The following is a 12,839-nucleotide window of genomic DNA, read 5'->3' on the forward strand; positions in this document are numbered from 1 at the left end:
CTCATATACTTGTATCTTACTCGTATCTAAGGAGAAAGTGTCGGATAGGGGGCCTATGTATACTCAAGTTTACAACTAGTGAATCTTGGACGACACTATGGATATTCCGATTTACAGATCACTGGATGAGATCATCGACGTAGAAGAGGCAGAGAGGATGAAGCCGACACTTGCGGACGAGAAGGTGGCTGTCGCTTTATATTTCTCTATTCAGTTATTATTCGATTGCTGGCACTATATCCGAGACGGAATAACCAGTAATGGAGGGTAGATATCGATATGCCCTCGACTCTATTGGCCGAATCCCGAAGGATCATCTCATTGCCACATATTCGGCCCAGGTGAAAACGACACCTTTACCATATGTCTGAGGAGTTTGAACTCTCAAGTTGAGGGCATGCAACCCACCGATACGATTCTGACATATCGCTGCCTTACGAGGCGCACAAGGGAGAATGACAAGGCGGATGAGCTGGAAATATAGTAGGGAAATGCATAATTATATTCGTAGCAAGTATATTGAGGGCGCCCTGCCTCAATTTATTACCTTCGACGTGTTATGTAGGTATAACCTAGCAGTGCTAGGCTTTAAAGTTGCAAAGAAGTAATAAGAGTTAAATTTCGAGTTGGTGTTTGCTGCGTGGATTTTCTCTCGCAAGGCCCAACATTCTCGGCGTCTGATGTTAAGCAGACACAAAATTTGAACTCGCTAGTAACTGCTAGTGGCGGGTCGACAAATCGAAGAGTTTGCTAAGAGCCATTCACTAGTCACAAGCGAAAATCCCCTGGTGACACTATATTACACCGATCCGTATGTATGTATAGCTAGCACCCGATAAATTCCCATGAATACGAGCCTTTCGATCCGGGACGGACCTATAAGTCCACCACCACGCCGGTTGTGCTCCTATTTGCCACGGGAGCTTCACACAAAGTGCTACTAGAAAATAGCTAATTGCATTAAAAAGTAACAGCGGTCCTATTTCGATATAACAAGGAGACGGATTGGGCGAGATTAGAAGATTAGAGTCCATCGATAATTACTAATGATGCAGAAAGATCCTGGGATACCGAAGTTATGGCTTCTGAAGGAACAACAAACGTGCTTGATGATCCTTTCAGCCCAGGGAATCCTAGAATACGACAGTAATAAGGACACAGAAATCTATCATGATATCTAGGTAGTCTTATATAGATACCCAAGTAAGTACTTAACTAGCTATTAAGGTGAATTTCTTATTGTTTGGTAGGTAGATGCGAAATATGCGGGGAGCAAAGAATGCTATTCCTACATAGCATAACAAACTGATGAGACCCATTCATCTCGGTCCTAAGGTATGGTGTATATTACATAGATTAGATTGAAAAGTAACGTATCCAGAGCGTCATCGTCAGTGCCGCTCAGAGTGCGTAGTTTAATTTCCCGCCCGCTGGGAATCGGTGATAATCTTCAACCGATTGACGACCTCGAGAGGGCCATCCCCCTCTAATTTAAACTAGAGCTGAATTTTAGTGTAAGGTGGGCGGCAATGGATTGATCTGGCCAATCTGGCCAATCTGAAGAGACAATCTCTAGTCGCACGAGTTGTAAGATGTCTTTGCTTGTCGTGGGGCCATCAATTAAACATGCTAGCTTTGCGACACTCTTGTTGGTATTAAACAGACTTGCAAGCGTTAGACGATACACACCCATCGAAAAAAAAGGGGGAGGATCGAAGAACAACATCGCATGGCTTGTTCTAAAACGGACCATTAGTGAGATGAATATTAAACGCGGAAGAGGCCAAGACTAGAGGATCCGCTTCGCATAAACAGTCACCGGCGGCTGATGACGAATTGTTCGGGAGCTAAAGGGTGATGGCACCAGCGGAAGCGCCCATAAGGGAACCACGGGGTCTGAACTACAGTATTGTACATCGATTGTAATTTATGCCAAAATTCACTCTCGTTGCTTGGAAACGGGGATTTCGGTAACAGTAAACAGCGGGTGATCTCCACAAGAGATGGAGATCTGGAAGCTTCTGAGAAGCGGTAAGAGTTAAAAACAAAAATCGCTTTAAAATTCGGAGTCGATGGGGGTGGTTATGTAACTCGTAGCATCTGTGGTGTATGAGGTAGTGTACACTATGTATGTGATGTTTGTGGTTCGCAGCGCGCCGTTTCTTGCCCCTGTGAAGATCTAGTTCTCTTCTACCTATCCAATCTTGCGAAAGCATAAGCGATACGTACCAAGAAACTGTACACGATACTTGTACAATAGAAGAGTGATACGCGAAATTTGGAGGGCGTAATATGTACCATGATACCTTGTGCTACCCCTGTTTTAGATGACGATAGCATTGACGACATGGTCTGGGGTTTAGCTTGTCTCGTCTGTCTCGCTAGTCTCGGTCTCGTTAGTCTCAACTTTAACGAGATCTGTAACATACTCTAGGGTTTCCTATTTTCAGTCTTCTGATTGATGCAATCCCTTTCATATCACCTGTAATATTACTCGTGCGACAAAACCGTCTTCGCGCGTGTCTTTACCACGGGCAGTTACCACGTGTGCCACCAACGGGATTCGATAAGGAATTAGGAGCGCACTTTTATGACGATCATGAAAGATATCTGATGGGATCTTCAATGATTATAGCCGGATACTACAGGTCAGTATTACAAAAGCTTGGCTGGACGAGGCAGGTGTTCGTAGAATTTGTAGGAACTCGTGGCAGAACAGCGTCAAAATAGATGACCCATCCCACCCAAGCAAAATAATATACACACACATTTTACAATACAATTTTTCAACCAAATCAAAAGAAAAAAATCCTCAAAAATTCTTATATTAAACCAAATTGATTAAATATTATATTACATAAGTTTCATCCAGCTTTTACAAAAGTTGATAAAGTTATGCAAATTAAAACAAAGGATTAAAGTTAAGAAATTAAATGGGTCATCTATTTTGACGCTGTTCTGCGTGGCTGGTGATCAGCATTTTCGTAAGGCTTCAAGGTTCATCTGATAGAATTGACCGACGCTTAATTCTGCAAGCCATAGATCAAAAACAAAAAAGGAGCCGAAGGCATTTTCATATGAAAAGTCGGCCAATTACCATCGACTCTTGTCCCAATATGGTAGGCAAAGAATAAGTTACCCACCCCGAAAAGAACTTGACTAACTTGACTTTGCACGACATTTAATTATCTCCACTTTCAGATTACGTACCTACATGTAGGTAAGCTGTAAAAAAAGATCATGATAGAATCAATATAGTTTCAGATGTTTAATAATATCGAGTATTCCTATCTAATTGGTACCTAGGTACCTAGGGTTGTGCTTGACTGTTTGAGGTCCCAGGCACAGCCCCACAATCCTTGTTTGCTAGGATCAATTATTGACCAATCATATCCTTCAATTTTTTCAGCAACCTTCCTGATACACATGTACCTAACAATTACCCTCTCCCATTCTACGCCGGCAAGGTCCCTTCTCTCCTGCACATGCATTAGGTAGGTACTCAACTGCAACTGCATCCCGATCGTAGTGGTCAATTCTGGTAATTCCATTCTTTCCTTCTCCATGGATATTCCATCCGGCAGTCATTGACTTCTAGTCCACTTTCATTCCTTTCGCAACTATTTTCCATCGTGCATACCTACCTCCTCCTAGGTAAGGTATCGTGCATTTCGGTCACCAACCACTTTCCGTTCATTTGTACAAAAAAAAAATCATTCGTCGACTTCTATTCCAATAGCGAGCTTTGAGTTTTTACTCGTCGAGTTCTGGTAACCTTTTCCCTCTCAGTCACCTCGGCTGCGTACATACTGCATACTACCTGAGGAACCTCGTTGAGTTAAACGTCCAAGTACCAAGTCCTACGCAAACGACGGGGACGAGCACCACGAAAACAATCAACAATCTAGAAATTGTTTGTTTGACTACTTCGTACTTCAGGTTTCCTACACGTCAGGTATTTCCTCGTTAGGTTACCTTAACCCTTACGATTTCACACGGACTTCCGCGACTTTGGATCACCTCGCACAAGTCGTCAGTCAACCTGCTGAATTCCGATTCTCATAATTCCTATCCGGCCTCATTTCGCCGTTGACTTTTTATTCACCATCAACCAGTACCTAACTCCATTCTTCCGACTCAGAATAGCCATGGGCTACCTCGTGGGACTGTGACATTTTCTCGTTTCGTCCTACGCAGTTCTCTTCTATTGTCTATTCTTCAATTTGGCCAGCCAGCTTGGTCACTTTCAACTTGAGATACCCCCGATATTCAACTTCAATTCTTGTTCAACTTCTTCCCGCCTAGTTTGCGGAGTTCTGTCGATTGGTCATCGACATATTACGTATCATACGGTCCTCTGAATTGTTATTTACGAGTCTATACTCACGCTCACGGATCTCACGATGATGTTCATCGCCGTTTTCACCTCCCTCGCCCTTTTCTTGGGCCAAGGTCTCGCTCAGGATGCTGGCCTCCTGCCTTGTGCTGTAAGTAGAACCTGCTTAAAACGAAGCTTCCTACCTAATTATCTGGCTGATATGCTTGGCTGGACTACCCTCCCTTTTTATCCCGTATATGCATATGAGCTTTATAACTAACGTGGGTCTTCTTATCTAGTCAGGTTGCGTCAATGGCGTCTTCGCCAATTCAGCCGCCATGGGATGCGACATGAATGATCGCCTTTGTGTCTGCGGAAAGGGTACTGATTTCTCGGACGGCATCCGCGATTGTATCAACCAGGCATGCCCCAGCGATGTAGCTGCGGCACAGATTTCGATCGCTCAGGGCTACGGCAACAGTGAATGCCAAGGTAAGCAAGCATAGCAGCAACCTAGGTCCTCCTAATATTCTGCAAGACCTCTTGATTAACAAGGATACTTTAGCCGCATCATCTGCAGCGGCTGCTCTGTCTTCCCCAACACCAGCCCCTAGTACGCCGACCTCTTCCGCTGAGGCTCAACCTACCGGGCAGGCTGCTGAGTCCGTTTCCTCGACCACGGTTGCGGAAACTACCAAGGCTGCGGAGACCACTAAGGCCCCTGAGCCAAGCCCAAGTTCTACCTCCGAGTCGGGCTTCTCTGCTGCAGCAGTTGAATCGACTGCTTCCAGTTCGACCCCCGCCGCCACCGAGTCATCAGCTCCTGCGAAGACTTCCGCAGCTACCTCTGTATGTTCATTATGCTCCCATTTTACTGCGTTGAATGAAATACTAATATCCTATTTAGTCACCAGTACCGTCAGCTACTACTAGTAATTCAGCCATCGCCGCTGGAGCGACATCGTCGGCAGAGAAGACTGATGAAGAATCATCCTCCAACCAGGATAGCGGTTTGAGTGTTGCCGCAAGAGCCGGGATTGGCGCAGGTGTTGGTGTTGCAGCAGTTCTGATAATGATCATCGCCTTTTGCCTTCTCCGTCGCCGATCAAAGACATCCGAACCAGAGCGCGCACAGACCATGCAGATCTCGAAGCCTCTTCCAGGATCCGGACGACAGTTCGCCGAAGGTGTCCGCCTACCCGACCCTACTTTGTCTAGAGACTTTACTCCATCGGCACCATCGCCAGAGTCGGCGGGACGCTCCCCTTCACCTATGGCTCGTCCGTATTCGCCATCCACCGCGTCGTACGCTTCGGAACTTGATGCCAACGCGCGTCCCTATGAGGATCTGTCTCCGCGAACGCAACCTCGAACTATGATCTAACCGACTCCCCGCGTGTACGACATTATTCGACTCTACGCGCCAACCTATTTCCGATTGGGATTTCTTTGTTGAGTTCGCGGATGCTTTTTCGTGCGTTAGGAATCTGATATCCAAGTCATCCCTTCCAAAGATTTATTGCGGATGGCTGCAGTATGGACTCGGTTCGTTTTAGTGGTAACCCCACTGGTGTTCTAACGACCTACTTTGGAGGTTTAGAAGAAAGGTTTCTCCAGTTTAATCGCACCGATTTACGCACGAGAGATGGAACTGGTAATTACAGTCAAGACGCAGAAACCGAATGATGTAGTTACAGAAGGGGATGGACTCGAGATGAAGCTTTGCTATTTATTGGCATGAAAACAACAACAACAACAACAACAATCGCGTTTTGTAGTTGATTGTGATATGTAGCTACGTGACATACATTTTTGCTGGCCAGCTCTGCAAATCAGATGGCCCCCTTTTTCATTGTATTTAAGGTTCGCTGGTAGAAACCCATTAATAGGCGACGCAAATCTCGCTGCTTAGACGGCAGATTTAATTCCTTTTGTAATGTTTTTTTTTGTAAGGCTCCGTCTCGAAGAGAGAGCTATTGCATATTCTCAGTCGAGTTTATTTCTTCTTTTATGGTACACGTACCGAGACGATACGACAACTCTTACATAGAAGCATGTGCAATCATGTCCACTATTCACAACCGCATCATGATACATCATATTTGACCCTTGAACTAAACTAGCTATTCGCTTTCTACCAGCTGTAGTAAGGCCTCTGTGCCGTAACCGGCCGGTTCGGCAGATGCACCCATGGGCGTTTCCGCGCCTGCTTCTCTACCTTCTCGTCGTGCTGTCGCAATCTCGTCTTCTCCTCCTTTAAAACGAGAGATATGGCTATAAATAGGAGAGTTCGTTAGCTATCGTCCTTTTTTTGGCATGACGGCTTGAAAAGTGTACGTCTGCAGTCGTGCTCGGGTGACTCGGGTGAAGGGGTGTAAAAAGGGAGGGCAGATGAATTCATGCTCGAATACTTACCAGCTGTTGGCCGCCACATCTGCGACATGCGGCTTCGCGCGTGGTACTGGATGCGGACGCCACGCCAGGGACCCTTGGTGACCCAGGACTGGTCGACGTATAAAGTCGTCGGGTCTTTGATCTCAACCCAGCGGCCGTCCTTGGTCTGGATCTTGCGCGGCTTCTCGAGGGTCTTGCCGTCCGCGGCGCCAAGTCCCATGCCGTGAGCGACGATGGCGTTGTCGCGCGCCTCCTCTAGCTGCCACTTGACCTCGCGGGCCATCTTCTTCTTGCTGAAGCGCATCTGCGTGATGGCGTCGTCGACTGTCTTGCCGGCGATCTGGCGCGATAGGAACATCAGCTTCTTGGTGCTGGTGGGTAAGTTCGGGCTGGCGCTCGTGTGCTGCTTCTCGGTAAGCCGCACGCGCTGCTCCCGGGTGAGCGGCTTGTCTCCGTCCCGCACCATCTGCATCACCTTCTTCTTGAGGAAACGCACGCGCCATCGGGGATCGGGGTTCTCGGCTCGTTCCATGTGCTCCTTTACCTTCGTGCCGGCACTGGCTGCAGGCCCTCTTCGTTGGCCCAGTTGCGGTTGCTGCTCGAGCTCCTGCTGCTGTGCCCTCTCCGTGTCCTTGATCTCCTCGTCGAAGATGGAGGCTCCCTGCGTACGTTGCATGTTCTTCTCGGCTATTATCTGCTCGCGCTCGCGCCGGGAGAGCTCTTGGGCTAAGGGCGAATCGACTTTGGGCTTGGAGCCCCAGTTGAACCAGGCATTGCGGCGCTGCGTTCTGGGCTGTAGGTATTGTAGATGTAATGAGGGTTTGCCGGCGGCGGTCCGCGCTGCTATAATCCCTTGATTAGCTAGCCTGTAGTGCGCAATTTGACTAAGTAAAAGTACCGGCAGTGGCTACCCGCCTTGCCGGCAGATGTAAGCTCATGGCTGTTATGAATTGGTTGCGTTGGGCAGCCTGAGACGGAGCTGTAAAGCGGATTCGAGGGTCTTGAAGTTGTAGTTAAGAAAAAGTTCAATATGGGAGAACAAGTCGAGAGAATGATTTGCCGGGGTTTAGCCGCCTATCGCCTATCGCCTATCGACCGTCGCCTATGGCCTGTCACCTGTCGGACTAAAGGGTACAATACAAAAATACCTTAGGTACGTACCTACCTCCCACTTCGTACGGCTATGAACTGTAAATATTTCACGTGACTCAGCGCAAGTGGAAGCTCCTCCTAACCTTGGAAAGCTTCGCGCGAATTGGGAATCTTGATCAGACCATTTCCAACTTTTGAACGATAGACCCGAGAATTCCACGAATTCGCCCGCAACCTTCCCATTAAACCTACCTCTCGCTCGTCCCCCTGAGAATCGCATTCGAAATGGCCGTCGCACCTATCACCGGCGTAAGTTATCTTCTGCGTCCAATTGCCGGTCGTACCCCTCCAAGTTCATGAGGCTGATTTCACGAATATAGATGCTCCGACGGGGCCTCGTTACCGACCTCAGCATTGCGCTCGGTGCGTCTACCCTAGCATTAGAAAGCTTTCCGATGCCTCCAGCTTTGGATATCATGCGCGGGCCTTTTAGCTGACTGGAATTACAGGATTGGGCGTAACCTTCGGTGCTCTCTACTGGTACGAAGCCCATTCATAAATTATATCCTCGGGAGAACTAGGAAATCCGAAGTGGATAGGAACAATGGACTAACTCGTATTATTCAAGGCACGGATACCACATGCCGCGCACCTACGCCCGAGACAACTTCTACAGAAAACTCGAGCAAGAACGAGCTGCCGCGAGAAGCGTCTAGATGCGCTCATGATAAAGGACCAGCGTGGAAGGCAGAGTGCGAAGAGGAAGAAGGGAAGAGGACGCGAAATACTAGACGAGAACGAATTTTCTATTTTGTGGTTGGGGAATGCTATGGGGGGTGGTTATCCTTCGAAGGCTGGGGACGGCCGACTGTATTATACGAACGAGTACCCGCCCGGCAAATTCAGGCTCCCTTGAGCATTCTCCCTATCCGTTGGTCCGTACAATACGATCTGATGGTTAGTTTTAGCAAGCGTGCTACGTAAATATGTACTGGTTGTTTACTGGTTGTTCGTATGGCTATGAGTATGACGTAGTCGTAATTATACATAAAGTACCTAATGAAAACTTGCAGATGAGTGATAGTAACTAATAGGTATATGAGATTGTCGTAATACGGGACATGCTGTGATGAAAGTAGGTTTTCCCTTAGACTGAGAATCGTATATGAGATAGTTACTGTATTAGCTTTTATGAATTTATGCCTGTAATTAGATATAACTGTTTGAGAAAAAGGATTCCTAATAACTATGATTTTATTCGTTTAGAATAGAGAATAGAATAGGAATTGATTGGCAAATATTAACACATTTACGAATCGTTATATCACAAGAATGCTCAAGAGGTATTTACTATGGCTTAACCACTTCATTTCTATTTCATTTCTTAAAGTCAATGGTTTTATCAAACTACGTGCCGCCCCCCACCGAGACTCTCTCATCTTTCTTCATCCCCTCCCAAACCGTAGTCTCAACCATAAAACTCCCCTTCTTATCCTGACAACTAAACCGGACAAACAAATAATCAGTTCATCTAGCCATAACAGTATACTAATATAAATAAAAAAATACAAATCAAAATCAAACTCACCGGCGGAACCATCGCTGCACGGGCCAGCACCGAACGGGACTATTCGATACCTCGGGTCGGTCGATCTGGCACTCGTACTGGACCATCGAGAAGAGTTCGCAGGCGGACAAGTCGATCCGGCCGCCTTTGCGCACGCGGCCGTCCGTAGCTTGGATCTCGGATTCGAGCTGCGAGACTGGGAAGACGCGGCAAGGGGGCGCCATCGCTTCTCTTCTCTTCTCTTGTAGATTGCTGCTGCTGGGACTTGTGATGTGAGATGTGATGTGATGTGGAACGGATAAGTTGGATTAAGAGGATGGATTCTGCGACGACGAAACACGTTGGTGCTCGATTGCTAGGCGAAGTCGAAGAGGGGAGTTTAGAAGAGGTATGTACGCACGCTTTTATTTTTTATTTTTTTCGTGATGTGTATAAATGTATAACTAGAGGATTGAAAGATGGATGATTCATGTTCAGAGATTCAATTGAGTCTTATCTTATCATCACTTTTATTCTTTAGTTATTCTTACTCTCATCCCTCTTTTTGAGTCGTTTTTGTTACCATGAGGCTCGACACATTATTTTATTAGTATTATTAAGCGCAATATTCCTTCGGAAAGATTATTTTATATTTTATAACTAACTTACTCATTCTAGCTCCTCGACTCCCTTCGTATCAATCTTACAGGCGGTCCCTCTAATAATGTCCGTCCAGATATTCCCATCCCGGCCCTCGCCAATATCGCAGCTCGCTATCACAAGGCAACACAATCCGCGCCGCCGCCCGTCCTCTCGGTGAGCGGGCGCTATCTCCCGCTCCTATACCACTTGTTATCAACCCTTATTGCTGAACCGCATAACTACACAGTGGTCGTCATCGATGCCGAGAGCCGTTTTGATATAACCCGCCTCATCTCTTCTAACCCCTCAAAAAATACTGGCAATAGCAGCTATCCAGCACAACTGCCTGATCTGCGCCATGTATACGTGTACCGGCCGGCACGGGGGCAAGACCAAGTGCAGGCGGCGGTAGCGGCAGCGGGTGAGTGGATGCTTTACGGGGCTCACGGTAGCCGGGCTCGCGAGTGGTGGGGCACGGTGGTGATCGGCGGGGGAAGCGGTGTAAGTGTAAAGGGAGATGTGAATGCGGGATGGAAGGGCTGGCTGAGGGTGGAGCGGGAGGAGGTAGCCGGGTTTCCGGCTGGTGTTAGCGTCGAAGAAGCACTACGAGATAGAAATAAGAGGCAAGAGGTTGTTGATGATGCGGGATGGGTTGCGGGTTCGAGGGTTGGGAGTTATGTATGGAGGGGTTATTAGATGTTTGAATTATATTAGTGTATTTATTATATTTAATTAATATCTTATGACGAGCTATACTATCATTGTGTATATCATGGTGTATATGGTGTAGGTATATCATGGCAATAAGTATCTAAAATGCTGGACTGTTAATAATTGAAACATCAATACATACCTACATAGATATAACACCGTCTAAATAAGAAAAACAAGGGTTATTGCATATCAGATCTCATATGTGCGACCTAGCAGCCTAGTGGGGTTGACCCCATATCAGGTTAGACTAAACTTAATTAGGGGAGTAGCGTCACTTCAGCACTTCAGCCGAGCTCCAACTCGATTCTCTTTCTTTACACCAACGGTCTGCGAATCCTTCTGCTTCCCATATACAAACAGTCTAGTTTAATAAGCCGATACAGTCAACATATTCATATAACATATAACTATCAAATGTAATAAAGACATGGCGTCGTCGCAATACAGCTCCATTGGTGGGCTCCAGCAATATAACCAGTTGTCCTTTGCCGTTATTCCCGAACACCAACAGCAACAACATCGACAGCCGCAACATCAACAGTCGCAACATCAATCTCAACACCAACACCGTCCAAACTCACATCCCCATTCACAACCTCAACCCCAACCTCAACCTCAACCCCAACCTCAACTTCAATCTCGTCACCACCAGCAACAACAACAGCAACAGCAGCAACATCATTTACATCGACCCGCTCCCACTCATACACCACCAATTGTTGCACCGACGTACCAACATCCACCAACTTTACCATCTACGACCAACATCGTCACACAACCACAACAACAGCAACATAATATCAACACCACCGTCGATTCCGACTCTAGCCCTGATGCTACGCCATTATCAACTACACCCGTGGTAAACCATAGCGCCACCAGCAACGCAGATCCCACATCCTTCGGTCCGCCCCAGCGCAAACGTCGTCGCGTAGGCCGGCCGCCCAAATCGCAATTAGAGCGCGACTACCTCGACCAGCGAGCCTCTAACAACCTTACACCGCCTCAACAGCCGCCGCCTCCCCAAGTCCATTCGCCGCACCCCTTAAACAAAGGACCCTACAACACGGCTGAAGATGCTGTCTTCTCCCTCCAACTCCACGTCTTCACATCCGGGTACGGTGTATCGCAAAAGCGCACCATCAAGGAGAAGCTGCCCTCGGGACGTTACGACCCTGACGGCGACGTCATTCGTAAGGACTTTGCGTGCGACCGTGGCGGGTCTGACTTCGTATCGCAGAGCACGGGGGAACGGCGGCGCGAGAGCAAGAAGTGCGGGTGTGGGTGGAAAGCCGTGGTGCGACGATTGAGGCGGGAAGGTGATCTATGGTTCATTGATATAGTGGAACCGAACCATAACCACCCCGTCACGCCCCCGGATCAGATGCACACAATCGCATCGTATAGACGATGGCAGCGCGAGAATAACGCCGGGATACGGACAGCTATCGCAAGACTGGCGCGTGCTGCTGCTATGCCCGCTCGACAGGTCGCCGATTACCTCAAGGGGCAATTCGCAGACCCGGATCTAGCCCAGATCGATCGGCATATCTTGCGCGCTCTTAGTATGAGCGATGCCGATATGCCAGGCAGTGATGCGCAGCAGAGCCAGACTGTGTTCGATGTCGTCGCGCGGAGGCCTACAATTATATTGCAGGAGAATACCGGGGAGGGCGGAGGCAATGGGAACCCAAACGGGGGTGCCGTTACCGGTGTTCCTATCGGTGTGGGTGTTAATCCTGCTGGTACGCCCAACCGGTATCAATGAATAACTGTGTTTCTCATTCCCATACAAAGCTAGGATCCCAATAGTGGGAGTATCAATATTTAATGTTTGTAATATCTTGCCTCAAATAATCGGCAGGTTTGAAGGTTTCCGGTATGTAACTTATATACCGTAGGTTGCGGTTTGGCAGGGCATATAAGGGGGGTAGGGAAATACCATCCATTGGCTTAATCACGGCTAGATGCCGAGAGGCTGTATTTGTAAGGACGCGTATAAAAACGTGGGTGTTTTAAGGGTTATTTGAATTGTCTAGCTACGTAAAGTACCTAGATATAATTCGGTGCAAGAAGAAAGGGGGGAAGAGAGATGAAGGAAATCTTCGATACAGCTAAACTATCAGATTAAAT

At 47.5% G+C, this 12,839-nt stretch overlaps 6 protein-coding genes across 6 annotated transcripts; 4 read left to right on the forward strand and 2 right to left on the reverse strand.

The window, feature by feature from the left end:
• The first annotated feature begins 3,996 nt into the window (after positions 1 to 3,996).
• On the forward strand, positions 3,997 to 6,090 carry F5Y00DRAFT_126906 (uncharacterized protein). The gene is made up of 4 exons (XM_048004141.1): positions 3,997 to 4,487; positions 4,618 to 4,810; positions 4,884 to 5,167; positions 5,226 to 6,090. The coding sequence occupies exons 1-4, from the start codon at positions 4,404 to 4,406 to the stop codon at positions 5,700 to 5,702; spliced, it is 1,038 nt and encodes a 345-aa protein (XP_047862899.1). The 5' UTR covers positions 3,997 to 4,403; the 3' UTR covers positions 5,703 to 6,090.
• On the reverse strand, positions 6,029 to 7,770 carry F5Y00DRAFT_242477 (ribosomal protein L22). Its single transcript, XM_048008524.1, has 3 exons — positions 7,611 to 7,770; positions 6,734 to 7,555; positions 6,029 to 6,592 (listed from the first exon to the last, which is right to left on the reverse strand). Exons 1-3 carry the CDS (start codon positions 7,648 to 7,650, stop codon positions 6,453 to 6,455), a joined length of 1,002 nt encoding a protein of 333 aa, XP_047862900.1. The 5' UTR covers positions 7,651 to 7,770; the 3' UTR covers positions 6,029 to 6,452.
• Positions 7,771 to 8,089: 319 nt separating this feature from the next.
• Positions 8,090 to 8,520, forward strand: F5Y00DRAFT_263994 (cytochrome-c oxidase, subunit VIIa; the record flags this gene model as incomplete). The annotated part of the gene is made up of 4 exons (XM_048011586.1): positions 8,090 to 8,113; positions 8,185 to 8,227; positions 8,314 to 8,344; positions 8,433 to 8,520. 4 exons carry the CDS (start codon positions 8,090 to 8,092, stop codon positions 8,518 to 8,520), a joined length of 186 nt encoding a protein of 61 aa, XP_047862901.1.
• Positions 8,521 to 9,146: 626 nt separating this feature from the next.
• Positions 9,147 to 9,819, reverse strand: F5Y00DRAFT_242482 (uncharacterized protein). The gene is made up of 2 exons (XM_048008525.1): positions 9,393 to 9,819; positions 9,147 to 9,305 (listed from the first exon to the last, which is right to left on the reverse strand). Exons 1-2 carry the CDS (start codon positions 9,593 to 9,595, stop codon positions 9,212 to 9,214), a joined length of 297 nt encoding a protein of 98 aa, XP_047862902.1. The 5' UTR covers positions 9,596 to 9,819; the 3' UTR covers positions 9,147 to 9,211.
• Positions 9,525 to 10,808, forward strand: F5Y00DRAFT_126955 (uncharacterized protein). The gene is made up of 2 exons (XM_048004142.1): positions 9,525 to 9,759; positions 10,029 to 10,808. Exons 1-2 carry the CDS (start codon positions 9,688 to 9,690, stop codon positions 10,686 to 10,688), a joined length of 732 nt encoding a protein of 243 aa, XP_047862903.1. The 5' UTR covers positions 9,525 to 9,687; the 3' UTR covers positions 10,689 to 10,808.
• A 206-nt stretch (positions 10,809 to 11,014) lies between these two features.
• F5Y00DRAFT_126972 (uncharacterized protein) lies at positions 11,015 to 12,838 on the forward strand. The gene has a single exon (XM_048004143.1). It carries the CDS (start codon positions 11,134 to 11,136, stop codon positions 12,472 to 12,474), a length of 1,341 nt encoding a protein of 446 aa, XP_047862904.1. The 5' UTR covers positions 11,015 to 11,133; the 3' UTR covers positions 12,475 to 12,838.
• Position 12,839: the final 1 nt, after the last annotated feature.

Source organism: Daldinia vernicosa, assembly GCF_022497035.1.
Source record: "Daldinia vernicosa strain CBS 139.73 unplaced genomic scaffold F5Y00scaffold_38, whole genome shotgun sequence".
In the NCBI taxonomy this organism is placed as follows: Eukaryota; Fungi; Ascomycota; class Sordariomycetes; order Xylariales; family Hypoxylaceae; genus Daldinia; species Daldinia vernicosa.